This window comes from Ochotona princeps, chromosome 26 (assembly GCF_030435755.1).
Source record: "Ochotona princeps isolate mOchPri1 chromosome 26, mOchPri1.hap1, whole genome shotgun sequence".
In the NCBI taxonomy this organism is placed as follows: Eukaryota; Metazoa; Chordata; class Mammalia; order Lagomorpha; family Ochotonidae; genus Ochotona; species Ochotona princeps.
In genome coordinates, this window is record NC_080857.1 from 28,883,510 (window position 1) to 28,911,323 (window position 27,814).

Genomic DNA, 27,814 nt, shown 5'->3' on the forward strand with positions numbered 1-27,814 from the left:
GCACATCAGATGACTCTCCTGACCCCCAGGGGCTGATGTAGTTTTACAGTAAGGAATGGTTCCCCCACCCTGCAGAATAAAAAGAACTGAAAAAAAATGTAAGTAATTAAAAAAAACCCATAAAAACTGCAAACAAACAAACAAACAAACAAGCCAGGTAACTGTAGGCATCTTGGAAGTAAAGAAGAATGTAGGAACTCCCAGCATTTTGTTTAATATTTTTGGACACATGCAATTTTTATAAAAACAAAAGTCTGTGTTTTTTTTTTTTAAGCCTCAAAGATTGATCCAATATGAATACACTGCAGAAAGTTCATGGAAAAAAATTAGAAGTCACTTTTATTTCTTAACAGTTTATCTTAAAGGTAGAGTGACTCAAAGAGAATAGACAGAGTGAGACATCTCCCACCTGCTGATTCACCTTGCAAATGTCTGTAACAGCTTGGGGCTGAGCCAGAACATTGCCAGGAGCAGAGAACACGATTTGGGTCTCCTGCTAGGGTAGTAGGACCCAAGCACCTGTAACATCTGGGGTTGTTTTCCCAGGCGCATGAGCAAGGAGCTAGGAGTGGAAACAGCGGCTGGTCCTCACTTCATGCAGTGAGCATCTCAGCTGCAGCCTGATGCTAGAGCCACAGTGCCTGCCCCAAAAGGAACCTTCTGAAACGCACGCATGCCTTTCACAATCCATTGTCATGAGCATCTTGTATATTCAGGGATAGCTTGAATTCATTTCTTGTTTTGCTTAAAATTAGTACACATTTTCCCTTCTGCATACAATGCGTTCTGTTTTTTCTGCCAATGATTTTTATCAAACCATTATTTTTCATCCAAGGTGCCTTCCAGAATCATTTCATCTTGTATACAGAAGTAAATGATTCTTTCCTTTATTTAATTTACTACTTCATTTGCTTCATTTATTAATCCAATCAAAGATGATGAGTGCTAAGCTAAAATTTCCGACCAGAATTCCAGAGATAAGCAAAACCAAAGCCTGAGGAAGAAAAAAGACAAAACGAAACAATTAGAGTCATTTAAATGTCTAACTCCCCCACAATGTATTTTATATTTACAAATGTAAATTTTTAAGATTTATTTATCTTTTATTGGAAGGCAGATGTATATAGAGAGAGGCAGAAAGGTAAATGAGTTTTTGACAGAGATACAATATAAAGGAACAAATTGTTTCTTAAGATACAAATGTTCAAAGAAAAAAAATCAAAAACCTACTCCAAACTTTTTCCACGAGAGAAAGTCCTCTGTGCTGAGTTTGAGGTAAAACAATCCCGGAAACACAAAAATCAAACATGTTGAGGTACTGGCACCTTGAGCCGGAGGGGGAAAAAGAAAGCATACTGTTGAATTCAGCTGTGAACCTGAGAATTTCATGCATTTTTATCAGTTCGAGTTTTAGAAATACAGTACTTACCAACAACACCAAATACTTTACTAATGTCAGGGACATATATTGCAAGTAAAACAATGATTACGTTGAGTGCTAGAGTGACTAAGAAATGGCGAATCCATGAGAATGGGAAATTGGAGAAGAAGATCATCATTAAAGCTTTTCTGGCCTGTGTAACAGAAAAGGGAACAGGCTTAAGCAAATAGCAAGCGTCAAAGACAAAATTATTTGACTGAAGAAATCCATGCACAGCATGCGTGATGTCTGTACCCCTCCAAAGTCACCTGGATTTCTGAAACCAGTGCAGTGGCTCAACTGGCTAACCCTCCACCGTCAAGCACTGGCATCCCATATGCGCACCGCTCACCAGCCCACCCTACTTCCCATCCAGCTCCATGCTTGTGGGCTGGGAAAGCAGTTGAGGATGGCCCAATGCCTTGGGATCCTGCACCCACATGGAAGACCTGGAAGAATCTCCTGGCTCCTGGCTTCAGATTGGTTCAGCTCTGGCCATTGTGGCCATTTGGGGAGTGAACTAGTAGGTGGAAGATCTTTCTCTCTTGGTCTCTCCTTCTCTTTGGAAAATCTGCCTTTTCAATAAAAACAAATACATCTTTAAAAAATTGGATTCCTAAAATGAAACATATACTCTTACAAATTATTTATGCACACAAAACCTTTCTGTGTGAACTTCACAATTAGTTTTTTTTTTTTAATTCCATAAAATATTTTCACAGGCAGTTTTTTAGGTTGCATAACTGAAAATTGCCAACAACGACATGTATGAGAAAATCTCAAAAGATACATTTTCATCAAATTCAACAGACTGAAATCCAGTGACTGCAAACAGGAAGAGAAAGCCAGCCAGGGGAAACGCCACCAACTGTCCCGTCCAGCTCACGCGCTTCACAGCAGTGAACAGGAAGGCAGGTCATCACACCTCCTGAGGCAGAAGCACATACGCTCACTTTGTCTTCATCCTCTCAGACATTCTTATGATTTTTGGCTGTCGCAAGGATGAAATCTGCTCTGTCCCTTACATTATAATTCTAAGCAAGTGAGATATTTTGACTAAGATGCAACTAGAATATCTGCGTGAAAACCTATCTTGAAGAAACCAGCGGGAGGTGATTTTTTTTAATTATTTATTATTTAACTTCATTAATTACATTGTATTATGTGAGGGAGGTGATTTTTGCTGACTTGATATTTTGCTCCTCCTGTACATTCTTTTGAAAAGAGAATACAGAGAGCGAGGGGCAAAACCTCCAACTTCAGAAGAACTGCACTCTGTACATTGGAAACAATGCCGCAGGAGAGCTTAAATTAACCAAAATCTCCAGAAGCACAAATTAGCTTAGGAGTTCACTGTTACTTTTATGCTTTCATGGAGCCTTGTGCAAGTATGAGGTTTTTGATCCGTCACTTGATGAATGAAAGATACACGAGGTTAGTGTTCTAGTCTGCAAAGGATTAGCGTTGCCGAATTAGGGAGCTGCCCCTCTAAGCTGGAGAACCTGTGAGGCGCGCTTACAGGGAAGTGGATGAGAGGGACCGTCAGAAGCACAGCAAGCAGCAGACACAGCTTCACAATCATGACAACGGCGTCGCGCGGCAAATATTTAGTATAACCTTGGAGTAATTCTGACTCCACTTTGTCTGTAAACGAAAACACAATATGGATCACATTATGAACTACAACCTAACAGGTCGATAATAGCAAACTGATTTCGCGCCACACCAATACATCTAAGTACATACTATATTCCTACTACCAAATCTATTTCCAGCTTTTTTTCCTAAAGTATGAAATAGAGACACCACTTAAATATATTCTTGAAACCTCCAATCCTTTTTATCTTTAATGAAATTAGAAGCCAGAACAAGCAGAACCTCTAAAGTTATGACAATGCATGCTTATAAAACTATCCTTTTTTATGGGGTTGGTGTTGTGGCATACTGGATAAAGCCACGAGTGACTCTGGTATTTCATGTGGGCACTGGCGTGCGTCACAGCTGCTCGATTTCCCTGTGTTAATGGTCTGGGAAAGGCAGCAAGGTGGACCCAATCACTAGGGCCCCTGCTACCCACGTGGGAAGAAGCTGCAGGTTCCTGGCTTCAGCCTGGCCCAGTCCTGACCAGTGCAGCTACCCGGGGAATAAACCAGCAGATGGAAGCTCTCTCTCTCTCTCTCTTCCTAATTGTGTCTTTCAAACAAACAAACATACATTTAGATCCACTCTCCGTAAGGAAGAATGAAACAGAGGGGGAAGAGGCTTTCAAGAAGAATGCAGCACACACACACACTCACACACACACACACACACACAATCATGACACAGCAAAGGACACGTGTAACTGAGAAAAAGAGCAGTCTGGCTGCTAGCACAGTGACTGAGTGCAGTGTGCCGGCAGAGCAAGCAAGGTCGGTGGGAGCTGGGAATGCTCACGCAGCTGTGCACAGGGGCCAGCGTCAACCCGGCAGGCAATGAGACGTGCTTATGACTGCAGCAGAGCAGGACTAGGAAGTAGGCTGGGAGTGGGAGGAAAACGAGTTGTCTAAGAACTAAATACTGGGGCTTGGCGCGATAGCCTAGAGGTTAAAGTCCTAGCCTTGCAGGAGCTGGGATTGCTCACCCTGGCCACCCCGCTTCCCATCCAGCTCCCTGCTTGTGGCCTGGGAAAGTAGTCGAGAATGGCCCAAAGCCTTGGGACCCTACACCCACGTGGGAGACCTGGAAGAGGCTCCAGGCTCCTGGCTTCGGATCAGTTGAGCTTCAGCCAATGTAGTTACTTGGGGAGTGAATCAGTGGATAGAAGATCTTCCTTTCTGTCTTTCCTTTCTTCCTCTCTGTATATCTGACTTTCCTATTTAAAAAAGAAAAAAATCTTTAAAAAAGAAAGAATGAAATGCTCACACGGTGTGGGACTAAGTGACTGAGGCAATTATTAAGAAAAGCCAGAAGATCTGGATCCCGCCTCCAGTCTGTGAGACACCTTCAGTCTTCATTTCCACTTTCTGAATCATTCAATGAGCTATTAACACCTTTTATTTAACAGCTTCACAGACTTCAAAAAAGGTCTGCTTATTATACAACATTTGGGCATTGGAGCAGTTCAAAACTTCTCTCTTCCTCAACATATAATGCTCTAATTCCTGTAACCAGAGTCAATATCAATAATTGAGGGGCAGACGTACAGGTCCCTTTAATCTGACAAAATTCAGATGTTTAAGTGAGCCTGGAGAGCTCTGGATAAAGGATTCCAAGCAGTTCCAGAAGCCTGGAGAACGAGATTCCTCACAAATTCCAAACAAATGTCACATGTCCGCATCTTCCTCGGAAAGGAAACCTTTGCGCTGCGTCAGCGCCTGTGTTCGCGGCTGAGCCTTAACACATGTAAGGGATGCAATCCAACAGGCTCCTCGGGATTCTGACAAATCTCGACAAATCTCGACAAATCTCAGGAGGACCTGACGGGTTCTCTATGCCTCTCTGATGTTAGGATGTCAAGTTCACAAACAAGAATGAACGACACTGGATTAGACAAAGAGTTCCTATTAGATCTGACTTGGTTATGACCAACTCCCTTCCCCAGACCATGAAATATCAAATTTGTGTCTGTATCTTTTCCTTTTAGAGAAGAAATTACTTTTATGTCACTGGCACCTACCATGAGATTTTTTTTTTCCTCATGTATATTTCTTCATTATATAAAATTTGCACACTTTGAAGAATGCCCACCAGAGAAGGGATTAAATAAGAGACAACATAGTATCTTTACCTGTAACCAGGTAAGTTCTGGTCTAGGAAACATTTCATTTACATGGTGAAAACTTTCAGCTTTAGTGTTCCAGCTCCAATGACAGACAGATAGAGGATATCTGGAGCGTACATGATTTAAGTTTTCCCAAAAGTTCATACAAACAAAAAAAGGAATGAAAGAAATCTGGCTTTAGATACTGACAAAATTGGATTCAAATTTCAACTGCACTATTCATTAATTGCAGACACTGGCCTACTTACTCAATTTGAATGAGCCCACCTTGCACAGCTGTTAAAGGCTCAAGTTAGGTGATGTATGTACAATGTCTGGTGCCGACTTAAATGTTAGCTCCTTCCTCCACACCCCTTTCAGTATAAGCCTTCCTATGATACTGTCCCTAAGAACCTAATGAACCACTGGTTTAACCATTTCTCACTATCCTCAATACTGGGACTTCCTTCTAGATGGTCGTATTTATCTACGGGAAGGAGAAAGTCAGTTCTTATGATTCCCCTCCTTTTTGTTAAATGTCCCTAACTATAATAAAGGTTGAGCATCTCTCATCCAAAATGCTCTAAAATGTGTCTCATTCTAAAAAGATGTTCAAAATGATAAAAGTCTACATGAAAATTTCGCTACCCAAAAAAACTGAAATCTAAAGTATTTCTGGTTCCAAGAATTCCAAATAATGTTTAATCAGCACAATTAGTGCCAGGTGACTACTTCAATTTATAAAAACAAATACAACTATTATAACTATTATGCTATATTAAGTACTTCTGAGTCCCAAGAAATCCTGCCAAGGTATCTAATTAATACAGAAAAGTTTGACTAACTTACCAACAAACCTAGCAACTAAAAGTACAAAATATATATTTCAAGAATTTTGTTTTACTAGTAGTGACCAAAAAGCTTGACAATCGGTCTTAACTTTCTTTGCAACGTAGCCAGCAAGGCACCAAGTTCGCACTGGAAACAATGCTTTTCCCGGTGTTGTATGCAGAACTCTACCATTCTAATCCGGCATCTGTGTAAAATCGCAGTAGATTTTGATTCATGATGGCTTTATTATTGTTGAAATAACAACCACTTAGGTGATTATAATCGCCTGTAAGGTAATATACTTAAATTTTCTTGAAGACAGTAAGGAGAGAAGTACAGTGTACAAAGACAGAGTACCTGAAACTAGGACATAACTATGATAATAGTGATGCTAACAATAACACTAACACAGTGCTAGCACTTGCTCTCATTTTGGGAGGACCCACGCACCACAAGCAGGCACGTACATACAATTTACTTCCATCTCAATATAGCGGTAACGCAGTTATTCTCAAGACACTGAATCAGTGATGAAGATGATGTAGGGTGAACTGTTCTATTCAGGTAGAGTTGAGGCGTCATTTGAATCTGACTTGCTGGATTTCAGAAACCACAGTCTTTCTATGATGGTTAAAAAGGAAGCCACATACAAATACTATCCAAAAACTTGTCGGACCCTGGAAGACTCTATGAGGTAAGGCAAGTGTCATACCACACAGGAGGGCCACACCCTGCAGCATGTGCACAGGGCTCTCATCCATGAAGCCAGGGTCCAAACAGCACAGCCACAGTGGCCATTTCCAGGAGAGTTCCAGTGAAAGCACCAGAAAGCTGAAAGATGTGCTCAGAAACCGACAAACTGAATGTAACTTATGTTACAATGTGTTCGGTACTTTTAAGAAAAAAAAAATCACTATTACACATTTTCTCAAAGCCTAAAGTTTTACTTCAGTGTTTAAGAAAATGTTCACATGAAGTCATTAATCTTAAACCTTTCCAAGAGAAGAATCAATTCTTGCATACTTCTAGGGCTTCACTGTAATCTGCTGACCTGAACAAATCAGCTGAGTAATGAAAGGCAGAGAGAACCTGGAGTCAGGTGTGAGATCTCCCAGAGACAATTCATTTTGCTACCCATAGTAAAAGAATATACTCACCATAAAATGTGAGGTACCCAAAGAGTGCAGAGACAAAATAAATGAGAAAACTGAAAGCAATTGCTGTATTGGTTACATTCTGCATTCGTCTCTTTGAAGGGCTAAAAAACAAAAATGACAAAAGTAGCAACAGTAATCCCAACTAGATACAAAGAAATAAGTATCTCCTAATCCTAGTCAGGATTTTTAGCCATTCAAGATCTAATCTATCAATCCTATTCTGACACGTGACTGTACTTTCAAGAAAGAGCCTCAACTTGTCAGAATTCACATTGGGGTAATTTTCTTTCATTTTAAACTAGAACTTAGAAGCCAATAATAGGAGGGAAGAGAGAATCTGGGGCCCATGTAATGGCTCAACTAATTAATCCTCCCCCTGCTAGTGCTGGCATCCCCAAATGTGGATTCCCTTATTTTGTGTCCTGGCTGCTCCACTTCCCATCCAACTCCCTGCTTGTGGCCTGGGAAAGCAGTCGAGGATGGCCCAAAGCCTTGGGACCCTGCACCCAAATGGGAGACCCAGAAAGAAGCTCCTGGCTCCTAGCTTTGGATCAGCTCAGCTCTGGCTCTTGCAGCCACTTGGGGAGTGAAGCAGCAGATAGAAGCTCTTTGTATCTTTCCTTCTGTGTAAATCTTCATTTCCAATAAAAAAAAAAAATCTTAAAAAAAGAGACAACGTCATTAACTCTGAAAGCCCTAAAGGTAAAAGGACACACAATACATCTAAAATATTTCAGGATACCTTTGAAGTTCACAGTATATGGGCAAGACTGAGGTATGGCAGAGAAATGAAAAAGCCATGGTTGGTATTGCATAAACACTCTGAAAAAAAAAATGGAAATGACATGATCAGTAAACGCTGGTGTACTGAAATCACATTTTATTATGGCTAAAAACATGGTCCTTAAAAAATCAATTTGGTTAAATTTATTTCATCTTGTATAAATCATATCTTTATATTTAAGTTTTTTTTTTTACTATTATTTTTCTCTTTGTTAGAGTCATGCACCTATGGTCATCAGTAGCTGTGGTCCTTGATACTTGTCTTGCCTGAACTATCTGGAGTTTCTTGGCTGGCTTCCTAGGCCACGTTACCTTCACCACAATCTCTTCTGTATTATTTGGGTATGATAAAAATAATTTAGGGAAAGTGAATAATATCATGGCCTGATAAAAATAATACTTTAGAAATGTACTTATTCCAATTTCCAGTCTTTTCTGATGAATGTACAAATTAAAAACTTATTCCCATAAGCAGCAGAGACAGTTGATGCTTTTGAATATTAACCACATCTTACTACCAACAATATCTTCAGATCCAATGGGACACACAAACGTACATTTTATTTTGCTTTTTACATTGTTAAGAATACTTAACAAAAGTCACTAGAAGTTATAATGTAAAAAAAAAAGTTACCAGCACAATGAAAGCACTGTCTTTACCAAATAGATGTTGGTGACTTATTTTCTCCTTGCTGCTCTAAACTAACTAGGCTCTTCAGCAAAGAGAAGTTCCAGATGAAGACATGTCTTGGGACACAACGCTTAAAATAGCTGAGCTGGGCTGGAAGAAATGAAGCTGCAGTGTTTCCTGATGTTGGATTAGAGCAACGAGAGTTCAATTAGTAACTTCTCTTGTTTCCTGTATTGCTCAGTTTCCCAGCGTGGCAACCACTCTTGTTACATCTTCAAGGCATATGGACGTGTTTACCATGTAAAACATGTGGTAACTTCCCTTGTGGGGCCAAAGAGTCATTTCTCATTTAAACACTACAGCTAAAATGGACAATTTTGCATGGAGGAGTAACCTCACTGGCACACTAAGGTCCTATACTACCAGAGCTGTGGGGACTGTGGGATCCAGCACGCAGGGCCTGCACACAGCAGCATGCGAGTAGAACAGAGCTGTAGGGACTGTGGGATCCAGCACGCAGGGTCTGCACACAGCAGCATGCGCGTAGAACTAGCGAGCACCAGAAAGCCACCGAGCTCCCTCCTCATCTCACTCCCTGTCTCCTATGATGATCCTATGGGTGAGGCATTTCCAAGGTCTGTGGCGCTTAGGTAAGGCAAGGCAACCTAGACTTCTAGTCTTTGCTCCAGATAGCCCAAATTTCAGCGTTGGAATGTTGGCCAGAATACCTACCGGCGCTGCTCAATCACTGGCCCAATGATGAGGCTGCTTGGCTACAGTCCAAGGTTCTCTTCACATGGAGCAGGTTTCGATATAATTGGCTATTTAGCTTTACAAGTCCAGAGGGCAACAGGAAGTCTGTATCCACAAGAGGACCTTATTGGTCAGAGCAGACATTTGGTAAATCTGCTCTTTTAGGCAGAAACCCATTTAAAACAAGCTGCATTTAAAGGCACGCCGAAAGAAAAAAAAAAAAAGGTGGCTGTTTCATAATGGGCCACCCTGTGTTAAATAATATTATTCTTCTGGTAGGCAATCCTATACTTAGCACTTTCATGAAAATTAATTAGTTACAGGTACAAAGACCTGAGAGACCCTGCTACACAAATCTCTTAAAACTTGAAATGTGAAAAAATCAACCAAAAGTATCTGTTAATAACTTACACACCTCTTTGGAGAAATGAAAGAGCTTTGGTTTACAATCATCTGTAGCATTTGAAATCTGTTTAAGAGTATTGAGGGGAAAAAGAGAAACCAACAGCCATTAAAGGTCAGAATACATCGACTGAAATGATGAGTTTATTATTACTAGCTTTTCAAATCAAAATATTTTAAAACAAAGCTTCCAAATGAAATACAGCCATCATTTTTATTATTATTATTATTGTCAATGAGTGAAAAATATCAATTAGTCTGCTTTTCTTTGGTCTTTTTACTTTAAAATAAAAAGGAAGCAACTGAACAGAAAAGTTAAGCTATTACCTGGAAGCACTCCCCTACATGATTCAACATTAGGGGACAAGGGATGGACCATTTTTTAATAATTACCTGTAAGAAAAAAAAGAGATTCAGTACTCATCTTTCTCATCTAATTCATAACAAACTGATTTCAAGTAGGTGAGCATTATTTCAACCAACTGAACATCAGAGCAAACGTGAAGCTAACAGAAGGTTCTTTGTGTATTTGCAAGGTCTTCAAAAAGCTCCCGGAATTACAAAAACACTATGCGTGGGTTGCAATTTTTTTTGCATCAAAGCACAGTTATCTTTTAATTCCATTCTCCCACCAGTTTTTGGAAGTATAATCATAGGGTGTTCCCAGTCAGGCTGGGGTCACCTGTGGTGGGAGGGACTGGATGGAAGGGGCTACCTATCTGTGTGCGCTCTTCAGTCATCTCTCCAAACTGCAACAGCATCGAAGCTTTTTATTTATTTATTTAAATGTGATTTAAAAAGGCAACACGACATTTCCAGTGACAATGACCGAAGAGTATGGTTGTGTGGATGTTCTATCAACAAGACAGAGCCATTTCAGTAACACTTTTGGGTAGGGTCCCGGGCAGAGATGAGCAGAGAGCACATAGACTCAGCGCGAGAGCCGAGCGACTGCTGACGGGCGAGTGCTCGCCCCTCCTCGCCTTTCCAGACCCGAGTTATTTTTGGCGGATGTGAAGAAAGCTGGCTAGAACAAGGGTGCACAGCTAGGGAATTCCAGCTGGTAAAAATAAATTAAGAAAAACACTAAAAGAAATCCAGAGGGATGTTATTTCCCAGAAAGAATCAATGAAAATGTTTTAGGATCTTACTCCTAATTGTGGCCATCCTGCTCCTGGGCCCTTGGTTGTGGCTGTGTCAACATCACCATTGTTGCTGGTGTTTCGAGGCACCTAATTACTCTGTAAATGTTTGCTCCAGGCTGAATCCCAGCACACAAAGGGCAAGGGAGAATAAATGCAGTATTTGTCCTTTGTAGGAGACCAACAAGTAAACACTATTCCTACTGGGTACTTATCTAGTTTGGGACTTAACTAATTCAATCAAAAATCATGCTGTGATAAAGCAATTCTTAGGGAAACATATATTTACAGGATTAAGTTAATGAGTGAACTAAAGAGTCATTCTTCATTAAAAATCTCACCAATCTAATGGGGTTTCCAAACAGGAGAGGATGGTGCCAAACAGCACAGACTTTACTGGAGTGTTGGCCACACCAGCTATTGAGCTGTATATTAATTTCCTTATTGATGTTAAAGTTGTTTCTAAACTTTTAAATGCAAATGTTTCAAAAACAGTGTTTCAACATGCACTATCAAAGGCTGTTTTTTCATTCATTTAAAATACACTGTTCTGTATTAAAACAACATCCAGATACTACAGCTAATTTCTCGGCAGAGATAGCCCCTGAATGCCAAGGCCGGAGGGTGGATGGCATGACTGGAACAGCTGCCAGGAAGGCGACCCACAGAAGCACAGTGCCCCAGATGAAGACAGAACAAGTAAGAAGGCAACTCCAGGCGTTGGAACCTGCTCTCAACTCTTGCAACGTTTACACAGAAGCTGATCAATCCCATTTTGTTATATACTGCCCATACTGCTCTCTGGCTTCTTCCAATACATGAGTCTCATCGCCCCTAATAGGTTGACAGATTCTTAGGTGCCCACATTGAACTTTCACATCTACAATGTGCTCTGTAGAAGGAAATCTAACATCCATTTAAACAGGTTACTTTTTTCGTCACTGAATTACTGAGGTATGATTCAAGAATGCTACCACGTATTTTAAGATAAAACTTTTGGATGTAGGTCTTTGAAGAATAAATCAGAAGACAGGAGCTCTCTCTTCCTCAAATATGTTGGACACTTTCTTAAACTATAAGAGCCTACAGAAATGTATGATGTCCCTCACTGTCCCATTTAAGGCGCTTTATTTAAACTGTGCTCACAGGTAAGTCTGGGCAGCTGGCTTCTACAGCATTACAACAAATGCAGAATGGGGGATTCCTTCCAGGGGCCTGCTACAGTGGGAATCTGCATTGAATTAAAGGGTGTCTGCCCTGACAAGAAAGAAAAGTAGAGCAGACATAGCGTATCAATACATTTCACCTGCTTCCAACTACTGACTATGAAAACTAAATTGCTCATAGGTAGCTATGCAATGCCTGGATTACCAATGATCTCTGAAGGCAAAATGGAATATGTTATCTACACAGCTTCTCTTTACTGTCCACACATTCACTTACGAATGTAGCCATGTCTACCCATGTAGCTACTTCTCAACAATCAACTAAAAATAACATTTTCAAATGAGGCAGTCTAAAAGTGTACGATGGTTCTTTGGTTTATGGAAAAAAAACAGAAAAGAAGCTCATGTAGGCACAACAAATTGAAATCCATGCATAATTTTCCATAATATTTAATTTTCATGACTTTTGGAAGACCCTTTGCATATATGGATTTCAACTTTTTTTGCACCAGAATAAATGTAGCTTTTAATTTCATATTCCAGGAAATTTTGAGTTATTCACATATGTTCAATTCACTTGGTTTTATTATAAGATATCAGGAAGAATGATAAATCCTACAAATGATTAAGTATAAGCAGTTAAATGTTTTGCTACTTTCGAACATTAAAAAGATTTCATATACTTACGTAGACTGAAATTAGTCACCTCATTTGCATAATTTAACTTTAGTTGTTGTATTTCGGGAGATAGTTTAGTCTAAATTAAGTGTTCCTGAAATAGTTGTAATAGTTTTGAAACCTTGCTTTTTAACCCAGCTTTCCTACAGTTGGGCTTAATGTTTGGCAATTTTCTTTCATTCATTTCTTAATAAGAAGGAGCATTTAATCAAGCTTATGAAAAGGCCATTTGGATATAAATATACTTGTCAATTAAAGATATGACTAATCCTATTTAAGGTGTGACATTAAGATAGTGACTATGGAATAAAGTGCTATGCCAAGAAAATATTTTAAAAAAAAATTATAGCAGATGCTATCTGTAATATGTGAAGATCTGCTTTAAAAAAAATTAAAAGGAAATAAATTTATATTCTTTTATTTTTATATTATTTTATAACTGCCAAAATGAACTATATCTGATATTATTCTATAATAATGAAAATGAGCTTATATAAAAAAAGAAAAAATATGTGAAGAAAATATTATCTTGCAGTAGTGTCTTTATGAGAATCTATCAATGAAAAAAACCAAACTTGGGTCCTGGCGTAGTAGCCTAGTGGCTAAAGTCCCCATCTTGCACATACTGGGATCCCAAATGGGTGCTAGTTTATGTCCTGGCTGCTCAACTTCCCATCCAGTTCCCTGCTTGTGGCCTGGGAAAGCAGTCGAGGACGGCCCAAAGCCTTGGGACTCTGCACCTGCATGGGAGACCCAGAAGAAGCTCCTGGCTCCTGGCCTCAGATTGGCTAGGTTCTAGCCATTGTGGCCACTTGAGGGGTGAGTCAGCAGACAGAAGATCTTCCTCTTTGTCTCTCCTCCTCTCTGTATATCTGCCTTTCCAGTAAAAATAAATAAATCTTAACAGAATAAAAAAACAAAAACAAAAATTGGTAGGGGAAGTCTGGGAGCTGGTGCCCACTGAGCCTGACTCCCACAATCTCTGGTTTCATCAGTGCAACAAAGACTCAAAAGGCAGGTGACTTATGCCAAACTGATTTTACAGATTAGATCCAAAGACTTCCTATAGTATGAAGGCCCACTCTTAATTCCGTTTTCCATGAGTTTTCGGAAACGCCTTCATGATGTACAGAAAGAAACTGGTAAACCTACAGAAAGACACTCCATCCAGAGTTTTTACAAAGTTTGTGTGCCTGTCTCCCTAGCTAACGATGTAGAGAAACTGAATTTGAAATGCCGCCCCAGCTAAGCCCGTTTAATAATAGATATGGTGAAGGAAATAACTTTGTGGAATGAAAGTGCTTTTAATAACGTATGCACGTAAAATGGAATACTCTTCTCGACACAAAACAGAGGCAAAAGGAAAAGAAAAAAAAATTAACACCATGAGTCCAATTTTAGTGAGGAGATAAGCAATACATTATGTTGTAAACTTACCACAAGAGCAAAGAACGCCATAAAGAAAAATGATAAACTACTTGTGTAGCCAAGAAAGCCTATAAAATAACAGTAAAATAAAAAGCAATTTATAAGGCAAGCAGTCCTAACATACAGCTAAAGCTATACATCTTGGGCATGTTTTCTATTACAGTGCCTGGCATCTGGGGCTCAGGGCTCGGAATAACAACATTCCAGCTATCTGTCACAGATCATTTATGCAGCTCTGTAGAGCAGAATTGGAACTGGCTTACCACTAATGGTACACTGTAAGGGAAGGCTGCTCTTTAATGTTCCGCTGTAAAGATTTTATTTTAGTGGGGCAGACAAAATACTACTGCAAACCAAGTAATAGGTTAACTAGGCAGGGCTGAAGGCTGAATAACCCAAAGGCAGGCCAAGTTTAGAATTATTCACAACCACTACCCTTCTGCTGAAAATGTGGGACTGTGAAATTTAAAAGCCCCTTGGTATTTTTCTCTCTCCCTTCTTCTCCTCTTCTTTCTAAACCAACCACACACTCTTCCCTACAGACTTACCTATTTTGGGGAGAAGGGCAAGAGGGAACACAATGCTGACACAAATGATGATTAGTAGGGTTTGTCCATCAAGATACCAAGACCTGTCGGAAAAAACACAATGTTCTGTTTTAGGCACAGGACTCCAGCGTTCGTTCTAACACACGTGCAAAACACGTCTTACCAACCACCTGATATGTAAAACCCGTTTCTTTTTGCTAATACAGTCTTATGGAATCCTATTATTAATCTATTTATATTTAGCAAATATAACAAAATAATGAGTTGTCGCTTTAAAAAAGATTTACCACATTTATTTGAAAGGCAGAGTAATAGAAAGATCTTTCATCTGTTGGTTCACTCCTCAAATGAACCCGATGCCTGGGCCTGGGCCAAGGACGTCATCCACGTCTCCCGTGTTTGTGGCGGGGGCCCAAGGACTTGGGTCATCTGCTGCTGCTGATCCAGGAGCAATGGCAGGGAGCTATATCATAAGTGAGGCAACTGGGACTCAGATGGACATCCATATGGGATGCCAAAATTGAAAGAATTGGCTTTATTCACTATGCCATAATGCTGGCCTCAAGGAATGACATTTTTACACTGCTAAAACAGTATTTAAAATGACCTTAATAATTTTATTACTTAACATAGATTCTGATATTACAGATTTAGAGTTATATTAATATTTTAAAAATATATCTTTAAAATAAAAATGTGGATAAAAGGATTGTTATGGTTGATCTTTCAATATTATGAGTGAACGGTGTATAAAATCTGATAAATGAATAAACTATGTAAGAATCTTCAACTTCGAGAATATTTGAGAAACTGCAAATAATTATACCCTTTAACACTGAAAGATTATTACACATGAGGCAACATTTAACAATGGTGAGAGTTTTGGGGTCCAATTGAGACGCAGTGTGAGTTAAGTTGGCACTTGTGATACCAGCATTCCCTAGGAGGACACTGGTTGCAGTCTGGGTTACTCAGCTTCTGATGCAGCTCCCTGCTAATGTGGGAGCAGAGCAAGATGGTTCACGCGTGTGGACTCCTGCCACGCACGTGGGGGTCACTGACACAGTTCAGCCTGGCCCAGCCTTGATGGCTGTGGCCATCTGGTGAGTGAGAAAAGCAGGGGATAAAAGATCTCCATCCCTCTTTTTCAAATAAACAAGTAAGTGTTGCTTTTTTTTTCTTTTTTCTTTTTTAAAGAACAATGAGTTCTGCAAAGAAATATTTATTGGAAACATTTATAATAATGAATGTTGGAAACAAACATGCAATATGACAATTGGAAATAAAAATATAACAAATATTCAGTAAACATTCTGTGTGTGGTTCCGGACCTCTGGACATACTATAGGGCAGTGGTTATCAAAACAGCGTGGTACTGGCACAAAGATAGAGAGGAAGATCAATGCAGCAGAATAGAAACACCAGAAGGAAACCCACACAGATACAGCCAAATAATCTTTGACAAAAAGACAAACGACAATCCAGGCAAATGGGAAGGTCTGTTCAATACATGCTGTTGGGACAACTGGTTAATAGCCTGCAGAAACAAAAAAATAGATCCACATCTCTCACCATACACTAAGATCAGATCTAAATGGATAACAGATCTAAACCTACATCCAGAAACCTTCAAACTTTTGGAAGAAAATGTTGGAAACACACTGGAACACTTAGGGGTAGGCCCTCACTTCCTAAAAAAGACTCCAAATGCAGTAGAAATCAAGACCAAAATAAACAATAGGGACCTCATCAAACTAAGAAGCTTCTGTACAGCTAGAGAAACAAGCAACAAAGTAAAAAGGCAACCCACAGAATGGGAGAAGATCTTTGCACACGACATAGGTGATAGAGGGCTGATCTCCAGAATATACAAAGAGCTACAAAACAACCAAAATGTCAAAACAAACAAGCCACTCAAGAAATGGGCACGGGAAATGGGCAAACACTTCACAAAGGAACAAACCCAAATGGCAAATAAACATATGAAAAAATGCTCAAGTTCCCTGGCAATAAGGGAAATCCAAATTAAAACATCAATGAGGTACCACCTAACGCCAGTAAGACTGGCCCACATGAATAAAAGCACCAACAACACTTGTTGGCGAGGTTGCGGGGAAAAGGGATCCCTACTCCACTGCTGGTGGGGCTGCAGGCTGGTACAGCCTCTATGGAAATCAGTATGGAGAATATTCAAACAACTCAAATTCAACATACCGTATGATGCAGCAATAGCACTCCTAGGAATATATCCAGAACAATTGTTTTATGAGAAACCAACATGCACTCCTATGCTCATAGCAGCACAATCAGTAATTGCAAAAACATGGAAGCAACCAAAATGCCCATCAACAGAGGATTGGATAAGAAAGCTATGGTTCATCTACTCCATGGAATACTACTCAGCTATTAAAAAAAACAAAATGCAGTTCTTTGTGGCCAAATGGGCCAAACTGGAAACCATAATGCTAAGGGAAATGAGCCAATCACAAAAGGTTAAATACCACATGTTTGCCTTAATTTAAGATGATATGATGTTATGTATAACATGTTATGTTTTGAATGTTATATGTTGTGTATAAACTAAATTGAAGTATAGGTGAGGTGGTCACAGAAGGTGGCTGGGAACTCGTGTTTACTTTCAACATGTTGGTTACTCATTACTATGTCAATTAATTCCATAATGATGTAAATTTTTGCTGATGGTATGATGGAGCTTTCAATTGACTGGGATAATACTCTGCTAGCTCTGTCTTCAGACCAGAGAGGGTATACCTAAGAAGACGTTGAACTTGACTGGACAATAAGATGCTGGACTCTATGTTTGGTGTATGCTTGCAATGGGGGAATCTCAACTGAACTTGAGCTGTGGTTATGCAACAAGGTGGAGGAATCCACCATGGTGGGAGGGTTTGGGGAGGGGGTGGGAGAACCCAAGTATCTATGTAACTGTATCACATAATACAATGTAATTAATGAAGTTAAATAATAATAATAAAAAAAAGAAAAAAAAACATTCTGTGTGTGTATGTGTAGTGTGATACTAATTTTTAGGAAAAATATAAATAAAATGGAAAAAGCTACAATATATGATAGACATGATGTCTAGACAACAGAAGGATGAGTAATGTTCTTCATAGTTCTCTATAGTTATCCAAAGTTCCAGGAAAGAGAATAAGTGACGAGAGAAAAAAATATTAAATTTTCATATGAAGGCATTAGAATACCAATTTAAAAAGTGTATAGTGTAATTCTGCATTTGTTCATTAAAAAATACAACTGGATGAAAATTCAAAACTCAGTCAGGAGGATATACTTAAAATACCGAAAGTGACTATTTCTATGTGGTAGTAATATGAGAAATTTTTATTTTCCCCTTATTTATATATTATATGGCTTTAATTTTTCAATATGAAACACACATGTGGAAGTTTAAAAAAATATAAGTTAATTTTCCAAGACTTTAGTACATTTAGATGTAAATGACAAACAAGCCATGAGATGCACATGGAGAGAAATGCAATCGCTGGTGTGGATTGAAGGAACAGTGAGATGCTGAAATCATAACAGCAAGATTATTAACAAGCACTATCCCAGGATGTGTTATGGTTCATCTTCCATATTGTTAGTGACCCTGTCAACCAGTGCTCTCTTAGGAAAAACACTGGTCATTCACAGCAGGTGCAGTAACAAACACAGTGGCAAGCTACTTTAATAACCGAAAATAGAAAAGTCTAAAATGGAAGAATAAATGGTTGAAAACAGTATTGTTACGGTGTTAAGCAGTTGGGGGCAGGATGGGAGGAAACATATATACCAAGCAATAGAACATATTGAGGCCAATAACCAAACAATCAACGGAAAGTTATGCCACTTTCAAAAACACACAACTTAGGGGCCAGCATTGTGATGTAGTGAGTACAGGTCCTGTCCGTATCCCATAGGGGTGCTGGTTCATGTCCTGGCTGCTCCACTTCTGACCTGGCCCCTAGGACAAGCAAAAGAAGATGGCTGGTATCTCGCACGCATGTTGGAGACCTGCAAGAAGCTTCGATCCTGGCTTCAGCCTGGCCCATTTGTGGTTGTTGCAGATACCTGGGGAGTGAACCAGTAGATGGAAGACCTCTCTGTCTCATCCTCCCTTTCTCAGTAACTGTCTTAAATAAATAAATCTTTAAAACAATGCAACCTAGTAAAACAACAACAAAAATTCTAATGATAGAAACACAGAACATATGGTTATTAACTATACATTTTTTTAAAGATTTATCAATTTTTTATTACAGCCAGATATACACAGAGGAGGAGAGACAGAGAGGAAGATCTTCCGTCCGATGATTCACTCCCCAAATGAGCCGCAACGGGCCGGTGCGCGCCGATCCGAAGCCGGGAACCAGGAACCACTTCCGGGTCTCCCACGCAGGTGCAGTGTCCCAACACATTGGGCCGTCCTCGACTGCTTTCCCAGGCCACAAGCAGGGAGCTGGATGGGAAGTGGAGCTGCCGGGATTAGAACCGGCACCCATATGGGATCCCGGGGCTTTCAAGGTGAGGACTTTAGTTGCTAGGCCACGCCGCCAGGCCCTAACTATACATTTTTAAACTTCTTGGGAGAGCTCAAAGAAAACAGAGCAGTAAAAATATCACATGTGCTTTTTTGTTTGCTTTCTTTCTAAATCCCTGTCATAGTTTTATATTAAAGGATCGCCACGTACACTCGCACAGCAGTAACAAAGTGAAGCCATGCTGACATGGGCGCTGGGGTCAATGGTCACAAAAAGTTCACCTAGCAAACATGCACTGTCTCTTACCGCATCATTAGGTACCCCGAATCTCCCACTGCCATGCTACACTAAGAAAGGATGTTTCTCTACATGGGTCAATCCCAGGCTCACATGCAATGTCCATGGCTGCTTTGTTGGTTGATTGCTTCAAATTCTTCATGGTACAGTTCCACAGGCTCAGAGATCTCCCCCTCCACCCTCTCCAGTTCTCCTATATAATTACAATAGTAGAGTCCTTCAGTCACAAGTGCATGGCTCTTCTATTTAAGTGTATTGTGACATTACAGGCAGTTCCTCTTCGACGCACCTTGAATTGGGTGGCTGCTGTCAGCTTTTACACAAGTGAAGGAGTAGCAGCAGAAAGAGCAGCATGATCACAGCGTCCCCTCCTCTCAACTGTGTCCTTAGGAAATGCACATGCCAGGAGCTGTGGCCCAAGCACAAGTGTTCTTGAACTCTAACGCACCTGAAGCTCTGCTCCTGGCATCTGCGCATGCCCTCAGCTGCTGGCATGCAGGAAGGATCAAGAGCACATATGACAAAAACACAAAATGATGTTCGACATGTTTCATTTGTAACCATTTCTGAACCAGAATCAAAATAAGAACTTCAAAACATCCCTGAGAAACCCCTGACAACTACCTTTCCAAAGCTGGTGGAGAGCCCAGGGCTCCGTGTCTGGGCCCCTTTCCCAGCCCCAGCCGCAGTTCCAGGAGAAAATCAGCCCCCAGAGCTCTGAAGCACAGGCAGCCCAGCATCCTGCTGCCCCTGCTGTGGAACAACGTGGCATTGTGCACAGGAGATGCAGCGTGGATCTCATGGAAGTAGTTTTACCATAATAAAAGGAAATTTTAAAAAATGGCTATAAGCAAATTTAATTTTTCAAAAGAAGGCAAGTACTAACACAGGTACAGCTGTACACACGGGGACGTGCTAATCCCTGCACCCAGGACAATTTTCTCTCGTGTGAGAATAAAGGAACACTTTTTGAAATCCTGCAACAACAATACACTATTTCAGGTCGTGATCATTCGTGCCCACGAGGAGCATATGACTGATGGAAGCATTGCACTGTAGGTCTGAAGGGAACTCAGCTCCTTCCAGGGTGACTCGGGGTCACAGGGGACAGAGCTAAAGGCCACTCGGCTCAGCAATTTCACCTTCTCTGTCAAATCAGCAAGAGTTCCATGACCTCAAGGACAGCAGCGGTGGAAACACACCTTCTGGAGTGGCTCCAAACTTACACTGTTTTTCTGGCACTGTCTCATTTATTCCATGTTTGCGCCTTCTACGCTCTACTTGACAGGACTGAACTTCAAATTCCTAATATAAATGTGATTTTTTTTTTTGGTAAAGATTTATTTATTTTTATTGGAAAGTCAGATTTACAGAGAAGGGGAAGAGAGAAAGAGAGAGGGAGATCTTCCGTCCGCTGATTCACTGCCCAAGTGGCTGCAATGGCTGGAGCTGAGACGATCCGAAGCCAGGAGCCAGGAGTCTCCTCCAGGTTGCCTGTGTGGGTGCAGCGTCCCAAGGCTTTGGGCTGTCCCTAACTGCTTTCCCAGGCCACAAGCAGGGAGCTGGATGGGGCACGAACCAGCGCCTATATGGGATCCCAGCATGCTCAAGGTGAGGACTTTGGCTGCTATTAGGCTACTGCATTGTGCCCAACATTTGATTTTTATCAAAAAATATCACTTGGGCCCAGCAGCGTGGTCTAGCAGTTAAAGTCCTCACCTTCAATGTACCCAGGATCCCATATCGACACTGGTTCTAGTCCCGGCAGCTCCACTTCCCATCCAGCTCCTTGCTTGTGGCCTGGGAAGGCAGTCCAGGACGGCCCAAAGCCTTGGGACCCTGCACCCACGTGGGAGACCCGGAAGAGGTTCCTGGCTCCTGGCTTCGGATGGGCGCATCACCGGCTGTTGCAGTCACTTAGTGAGTGAATCATCGGACGGAAGATCTTCCTCTCTGTCTGACTTTGTAATAAAAATGAATAAATCTTTAAAAAGAAAACCAAAAAACAAAAAATATCACTACACTACCCCTGGCATGGCCACTGATTATCAATCACTTTTTGCGCTTCCTACTTCATGTTAAATAAGCCAAGCAATTACAGGAATTTCTTTACCATTCAGCAACAAGGCAGTGTAGTAATGCCTAAAGTTGGTTGATTTTTCATGCGAATATCACATCATGAACTGTATTTGGAAATGGAGATTTTCAAAGAACAGAAATGATTCAACTTTAAAAATTAAACCTCAGACCAAGCAATACAAGCAAGTAAAAAGAAATCTCAAAAGGCACATATTAATAAATGGATTTCTTAGGCCTACAATCCATCTTTATTTATTTGAAATTCAAAGTTACAGAGAGAGATGCCAAGACAGAGATCTTCAGTCTATTGGCTCACTCCCCAAATGGTTGCAATGGCCGTGGCTGAGGCCAGGAGCCAGGAGGTTTTGAATGAGTTTCCTGTGAGACAGCAGAGGCCCAATCATTTAAGCCCTCTTCTGCTGCTTTTCCCATGCCATGAACAGGGAGCTGGCTAGGAAATGGATCAGCCAGGACACGCACCGGCATTTACATGCGAACGCTGGCATTGTGGGCAGTGGCTTTATCCACTGTGCAACATTGGTCCTTAAACAAAGAATTAAGGGAAAAATATCTTAAGCTTAAATTTTTTCTAGGGGTGGGGTATAGGGAAGAATAATCCGACAGAACCCATCTTCCTATGGTGTTCTAAATATATCACAACAGAATTAAGAGTAAAAACTTCTGTGCTTCCTAGAAAACTTGTTTGATCTGTGGATTTAATCCTATATGATAAAAATGTTCCAAGTATGAAATACAGAGCACAAACCTTCAGCTGTACTGCAAATGCTTTGGCATCTAGATGTTTTTTCCATATTTTAATGAAAACCAGATTTATTTATAAGTAGCTTTAATTTCACTCTCAAATGGAATAGAACAAGGGTACCATATGTTCTGAATTAGGGTCTTACTCACATCCCATATCAATTCTGTAACTCAAGTGGAAGACAACTTAATTGTGTCAATCATAGTCTCCTGACAAGATCATTAAACGTTAACAGAGAGCTTCCAACTTTTAACAGCCATAGATGTAAAGAATACAAGATACTTTGTGAAAAATACAGAGGGATTATAAAAGTTCGGTATAATCATAATAGCTCCTGACTTCTAATCACAATTTCTGAAATCAGACCGTAATGAATACAAAGTTTCTTTCTGATAACATCTTTATAAAAGATTACATTTCATAGATACATCAAATTCAGAAAACCCAGAAAATCAGCATGCCTAAAAGATCTTAATTATAATTTATTATAAATCAAACCCTTAATAGAAGCATATCAGTATCAAATTGGTCTCACAGAAGTGAATACTGCTATGTAACTTTACCTAGAAACAAACTGCTCTATGTGGATAATACAGTTAATTACCATAACATGTGTCTCAACTATTTTACAGTACTAGAATGTAAAGATTACTGATTAATCTGAATTCTAAACAATTAATATAACTTGTCATTATTGTTCTTTGACGCTCTGAAATCCAAAAATAAGTAATTATATATAGTTAAAATAAGATCAAGTTGCTAAAAAGGCATGTAATTTTAAATATCATAAAGATGATACAAACTGCCATAGTACCTTTCTGCAGAGTTCAAAAGTCTAACTAGCATGTAAAGTAATGTTTTTAACCACTTTTATTTAATTTATTTGAAAGTCAGGCTTTCGTGGAGAGAGAGAGAGAGAGAGAGAGGGATAGAAAGAGATACAGTTCACTCATCCAGTGCCCAAAATGGCCAGAGCTCTGCCAGGCCAAAGCAGGAGACTAGAGCTCCTTTTGGGTCTCCCACGTGAGAACATGAGCCCAAGTGCTCGGGCCATCTTACACTGCTTCCCCAGGCATGATAGCAGGACTAGAAATGGGACAGTTGGGTCTCCAACCTGTGCCCACATGGGATGCCAGTGTTGTAAGTGGTGGCTTTACCTGCTATGCCACAATGCCAGATCCTAATATAACAATTTCAATCAATTTTCTACTACTATGAATGGAATGAGTTAATTTTTGTCTTTTGCTTTTAAAATGAACTAGAAAAAAACGCACCAATCACATAGATGACAATTGATAAAAATGGAGTATGATAAAGTACAATTCCTATTTAGTGAATTTGCTTTATTTCAGGGCCAGAGCAGTGGTTTATCAGGCTAATTCTCTGCTTGAGGTGCTGGTGTCCCATATGAACACCAGTTCGAGTCCTAGCCGCTCTGCTTCTGATCCAGCTCCCTGTTTATGCCCTGGGAAAGCAGCTGAGGATGGCCCAAGTCCTTGGGCTCCTGCACCTGCGTGGGAGATGATGGAGGAAGCTCCTGGCTCCTGGCTTGAGATCAGCTCAGCTCTGGCTCTTGCTGCCATGTGAAGAATGAACCTGGGGATAAAAGATCTCTCCTTTTCTCTGTGTGAATCTGCTTCTCAAGTAAAAAATAACTTTATATTAAAGAAAAAAAAACCTACTGGTTTGTAAGGCAGATGGATAGAGAAAGGGGGAGCCAGGGGGAGAGCTCTCCCATCCAATGTTCACTCCTCCAACGCCCACAGCTAGGTCTGGGCTAGGCTGAAACCAGGAACTCAGAACTCGACCCAGGTCTCCAGCAAGTGCACTGGCAGGAAACTGGCACTGGGAGCAGGGCCCAGCACCGGACCCAGGCCTGCTGTAGTCGGATGTGGGCTTCCCACGCAGCACCTTCACTACCATAGCCAATGCCCTCCCCAAAGGACAGCTCAAAGAAGAAGACACACGTGTCCCTGTCAGCGCTATCCCACATCACTTTAGATATTCCTAGAAAATGTGCTTGTATTGACTTCTGTTTCCACAAAGACACATTACATCAAGAAAACGTAAGAAGTCATCAAATTCACGAAAATAAAAGGTGGGAGGGAACACATCCAAACAACAGTAAACCATGTATGTGCTACACTGAGATTACTTCTAAGCTGGCTTCCTAGCAGTTATTAAACTCCATCTGTAGTGACTGTGGAATGTGTCGATCCTCTACATTGAAACTGTGCTATCAAAAGTCTGTGCAGGTGTACTCCTTACTTGACCATCCCAGGAAGGTAACGTATGGCACCCTTAGTATGCCAGGTAATGACAACTAAGGTTGACAGTTATGTGGCTAGCACTTCAATTCCTGACTTAGTGAACAGGAAATGGACAGAACAGAAAGCATTGACTCTGTCTAGAAACCTGACAAATTTTGTGACTCAGTCTAAAATCTCAGTGCAACAACTTGGTAAGATTCACCCTTTTCTTTCAACTTCACTTATCTCAAAATCTCTTGTTCTGTACAATGAAAGCAATGTCCTAATTAGTCTTTTCCTCATTAAGAAGAAGCAGCAACAGTTTTTAGAATGTAGTATTCTTTTTCTTTAAAACTTATCTTTTATCTTTATTTGGAAGGCAGAGTTAAAGCAATAGAAACACAGACATCTGCCTTCCACTGGTTCACTCCACAGCTGGCCACAGTGGCTGGCCCAGGTCACAGCCAGGAGCCAGGAGCCAGGAGCCAGGTGCTTCTTCTGGGGTCATGGAGGTGGCGGGACACAGACACGTTTGCCATCCTTCACTGCTTTCTCAGGGTGCATTAGCAGGGAGGTGGATTGGAAGTGGGGTAGCTGGGACTCGAATCCAGTACCCATATGGGATGCTGGCACTGTAGGTGGCAGGGCAACCTGCAAAGTCATGGTGCTGGCCTCAGAACCCAGTATTTTTAAAACCAAGAACGAAAAAGAATATATGATGCAAGTTATCACTGTTTATAATAGTATTAGAAATGAAAAGTAGCTATCTGTATCATTATATATATATCTCTCATTATACTGTATCATATAATGATTGCTACTTCATTTTAATTACATGTGTGTGTGTAATCTGCCATAGGTATGTGTATAGATGTCATTTCTTTCTTACTGACTTGCTGAGAAGTGACAGCAATATTACTTGTTCTCCTCCCGAGTTGAAGATCTTTCCTGTTAGCACCTTCAGCCTTTCCCTGGCCTCTACCTCAAAACTCATGTCCCCCAGCATGCTCTTCTTTCTCCTTCCCCAAAGCCAACTTCAGCCCTGCCACGCTCTGTGGCCCACTCCCACGGAATGCCAGGAGTCTTCTAGAGCTTTACCACTCCGGCAAAAGGCAAACACCTGCTCAGAGTTTCCTTCTCTGTTCCTTTCTGCCTCTGTCTAATCTGCAGGTGTGCTGAAGGCGAAGACTATATGTATTTACCTGCCACGGGGCCTTGATAGAAATTTTCTAAAATTATAAATAAATCACACATGAAACAGTTTTTCTTACCCAGTATAGTCTCCATGCAAAAATGCTGAAATAGCAGCAGAAAGCTCTGTCTTAATAATTAAAAGATAAGATGACATGGCTGTAAAAGGAATAAGAAGAGTTCCTGTTAGAGTTGTATAATTTTAAATATTTTTAAAAAGGATTTATTTATTTGAAAGGCAGACTAAGAGAGAGGGAGGCTAGGTAGAGCTTCTCCCTTTGTCTCCCCCTTTACCTCAGCTACAGCTCTTGACCCTTTGTGCCCTAATCAACTATGTAAAGATTGTCAAAGAGAGAGAGAGAGAGAGAGACAAACAGAGAAAGCAAGCGCTTCCATCAGCTGGTTCACTCCCCAAATGTCAGCATCAGCGTGCAGCGCCAAGTTGGAGCCAGGGGAGCAGAAAACCCAGGAGCCCGGGAGAACTCCGATTTAGGACAAAGGTGTCACAAATGCTAGTTTAACCATCTGGGCTGTAATGCCCATCCTAATTTTTGATCATTTTACAGAAAAGGTTATTTAAGAACATAGATATCCATTAGAGCTATGGCAATAGATGAAAGGTTAACTCATCATGGACTATCCCAAAGATACATACCACAAAAGGAAATGTTACTCCCGAGACAAGAATAACTGGTGAATTCATGAAGTATTCTCTGTTTATATTTCAAGTTCAAAGCAATTATGTAGGTAAGAGAAAAGTTCTTAATTATACGCCATTTATTGTACAAAATTTTGTTTGAAGTTTTGCAAAAGCTCTCAGACATTATGTTCCAGGTATTAGAGGTTTCTTTAGTCACAAATGATTTAGAAACAACAGTTTAATAAGTCTGACCAATAAGTGCATTTGTTCTTTTATACCAGAATTCTGCTCCTCCCACCACAGAAGGCTCATGCCCCTTTTCTCCCGTTTTGGCTATTTATTCCCTACATTATAAATACATTATGAATACATATTCTAAGAACAGAATGCAAAATGACTTATATTTTAAACAGTCCTTAAAACACATCAGAAAATATTTAGCAGAACCCACTAAGCATCTTAAAGAGATAAAATTCCAATTTTCATCTCATTTTATTAACAGGTCTCATCAGTATTGCGTAATCAGAACATGATTCTTATATTCATCTGACAAGATTCAAGTCATAACTAGCTTTTATAGCATTTTAACAATGGTCATTTTTTTATGTAGGTCCAGAAACAGAATCTCTATGAACTTACTATGAAAAGTCTGAATATGGTTACAGAATACAGAACTCATTTATATGCAAACACTTGAGTTTAAGCTTAAATGTCTCAATAAATACAAACACAAAGGATCTGGAGTCAGAACTGCAGTGCAACAGAGTAAAAATCTCTCCTTCCCTGGAGACTATTTACACATTAAAGAGAAAAATCAACAACAAAAAAAGGCCCATGCAGAAGAAGGAGGGAACACCGCACACATTAATTTTAATGCTTATTTATATTTCAGGAAACATTTCACTTTCTCAATGGACCTGTAAAAACTAAGACCACAAGCGAATTCCAAGTCTGTGAGACAAAAATCTGGGGGAAAATCTGATTCAAAGGCTCAAAGACTTATAAAAATGCATATTTCGCAATCGGTAGATGTAGACGTAGCTGAACTTCCCAATTAGAGTGCTGTCTGTGATGATCTGAAAGCTGAACGAGAAAAATACCAGCTTGTGTGCAAATCTGTAAGAATATAGGAAATACTGCACACAGAAAGATTCAAACTCCTATTTTTAACTAAGTAACACAAACTCAGAGCAAAGTGAAGTTTGCAACAGTGAAATAATCACTCCTCTCTAACACACACACACACACACACACACACATATACTGCAGTTTCCTTTTTCTGCAGCGGCAACAGCAGCAGACTGAGGCCTGCTGAGCACATCTGGAAACTGTCCGGGGGTATTAGGGCTGATTGCACGTGCAGGGATGCTGCCGAGTACCTGTATTTTCATAAAGAAAAACACGATCCACTG

At 40.3% G+C, this 27,814-nt stretch overlaps 1 protein-coding gene across 3 annotated transcripts in view; it reads right to left on the reverse strand.

Annotated features, from left to right (window-relative positions):
* Positions 1 to 790: 790 nt before the first annotated feature.
* Positions 791 to 27,814, reverse strand: part of SLC38A6 (solute carrier family 38 member 6) — a 67,964-nt gene continuing 40,940 nt past the window's right edge. For 2 of the 3 annotated variants that reach the window (XM_004597632.4, XM_058655609.1), the window contains exons 6-16: positions 25,843 to 25,921; positions 14,682 to 14,764; positions 14,143 to 14,201; positions 10,047 to 10,112; positions 9,733 to 9,786; positions 7,893 to 7,972; positions 7,151 to 7,251; positions 2,940 to 3,064; positions 1,430 to 1,574; positions 1,231 to 1,325; positions 791 to 994 (exon numbers count right to left, since the gene is read on the reverse strand). In XM_004597632.4, coding sequence (XP_004597689.2) covers positions 914 to 994; positions 1,231 to 1,325; positions 1,430 to 1,574; positions 2,940 to 3,064; positions 7,151 to 7,251; positions 7,893 to 7,972; positions 9,733 to 9,786; positions 10,047 to 10,112; positions 14,143 to 14,201; positions 14,682 to 14,764; positions 25,843 to 25,921 — 968 coding nt within the window. In that variant the 3' untranslated portion in view covers positions 791 to 913. The remainder of the gene's footprint in view (positions 995 to 1,230; positions 1,326 to 1,429; positions 1,575 to 2,939; positions 3,065 to 7,150; positions 7,252 to 7,892; positions 7,973 to 9,732; positions 9,787 to 10,046; positions 10,113 to 14,142; positions 14,202 to 14,681; positions 14,765 to 25,842; positions 25,922 to 27,814) is intronic. The other variant, XM_058655608.1, reaches the window with a different exon arrangement.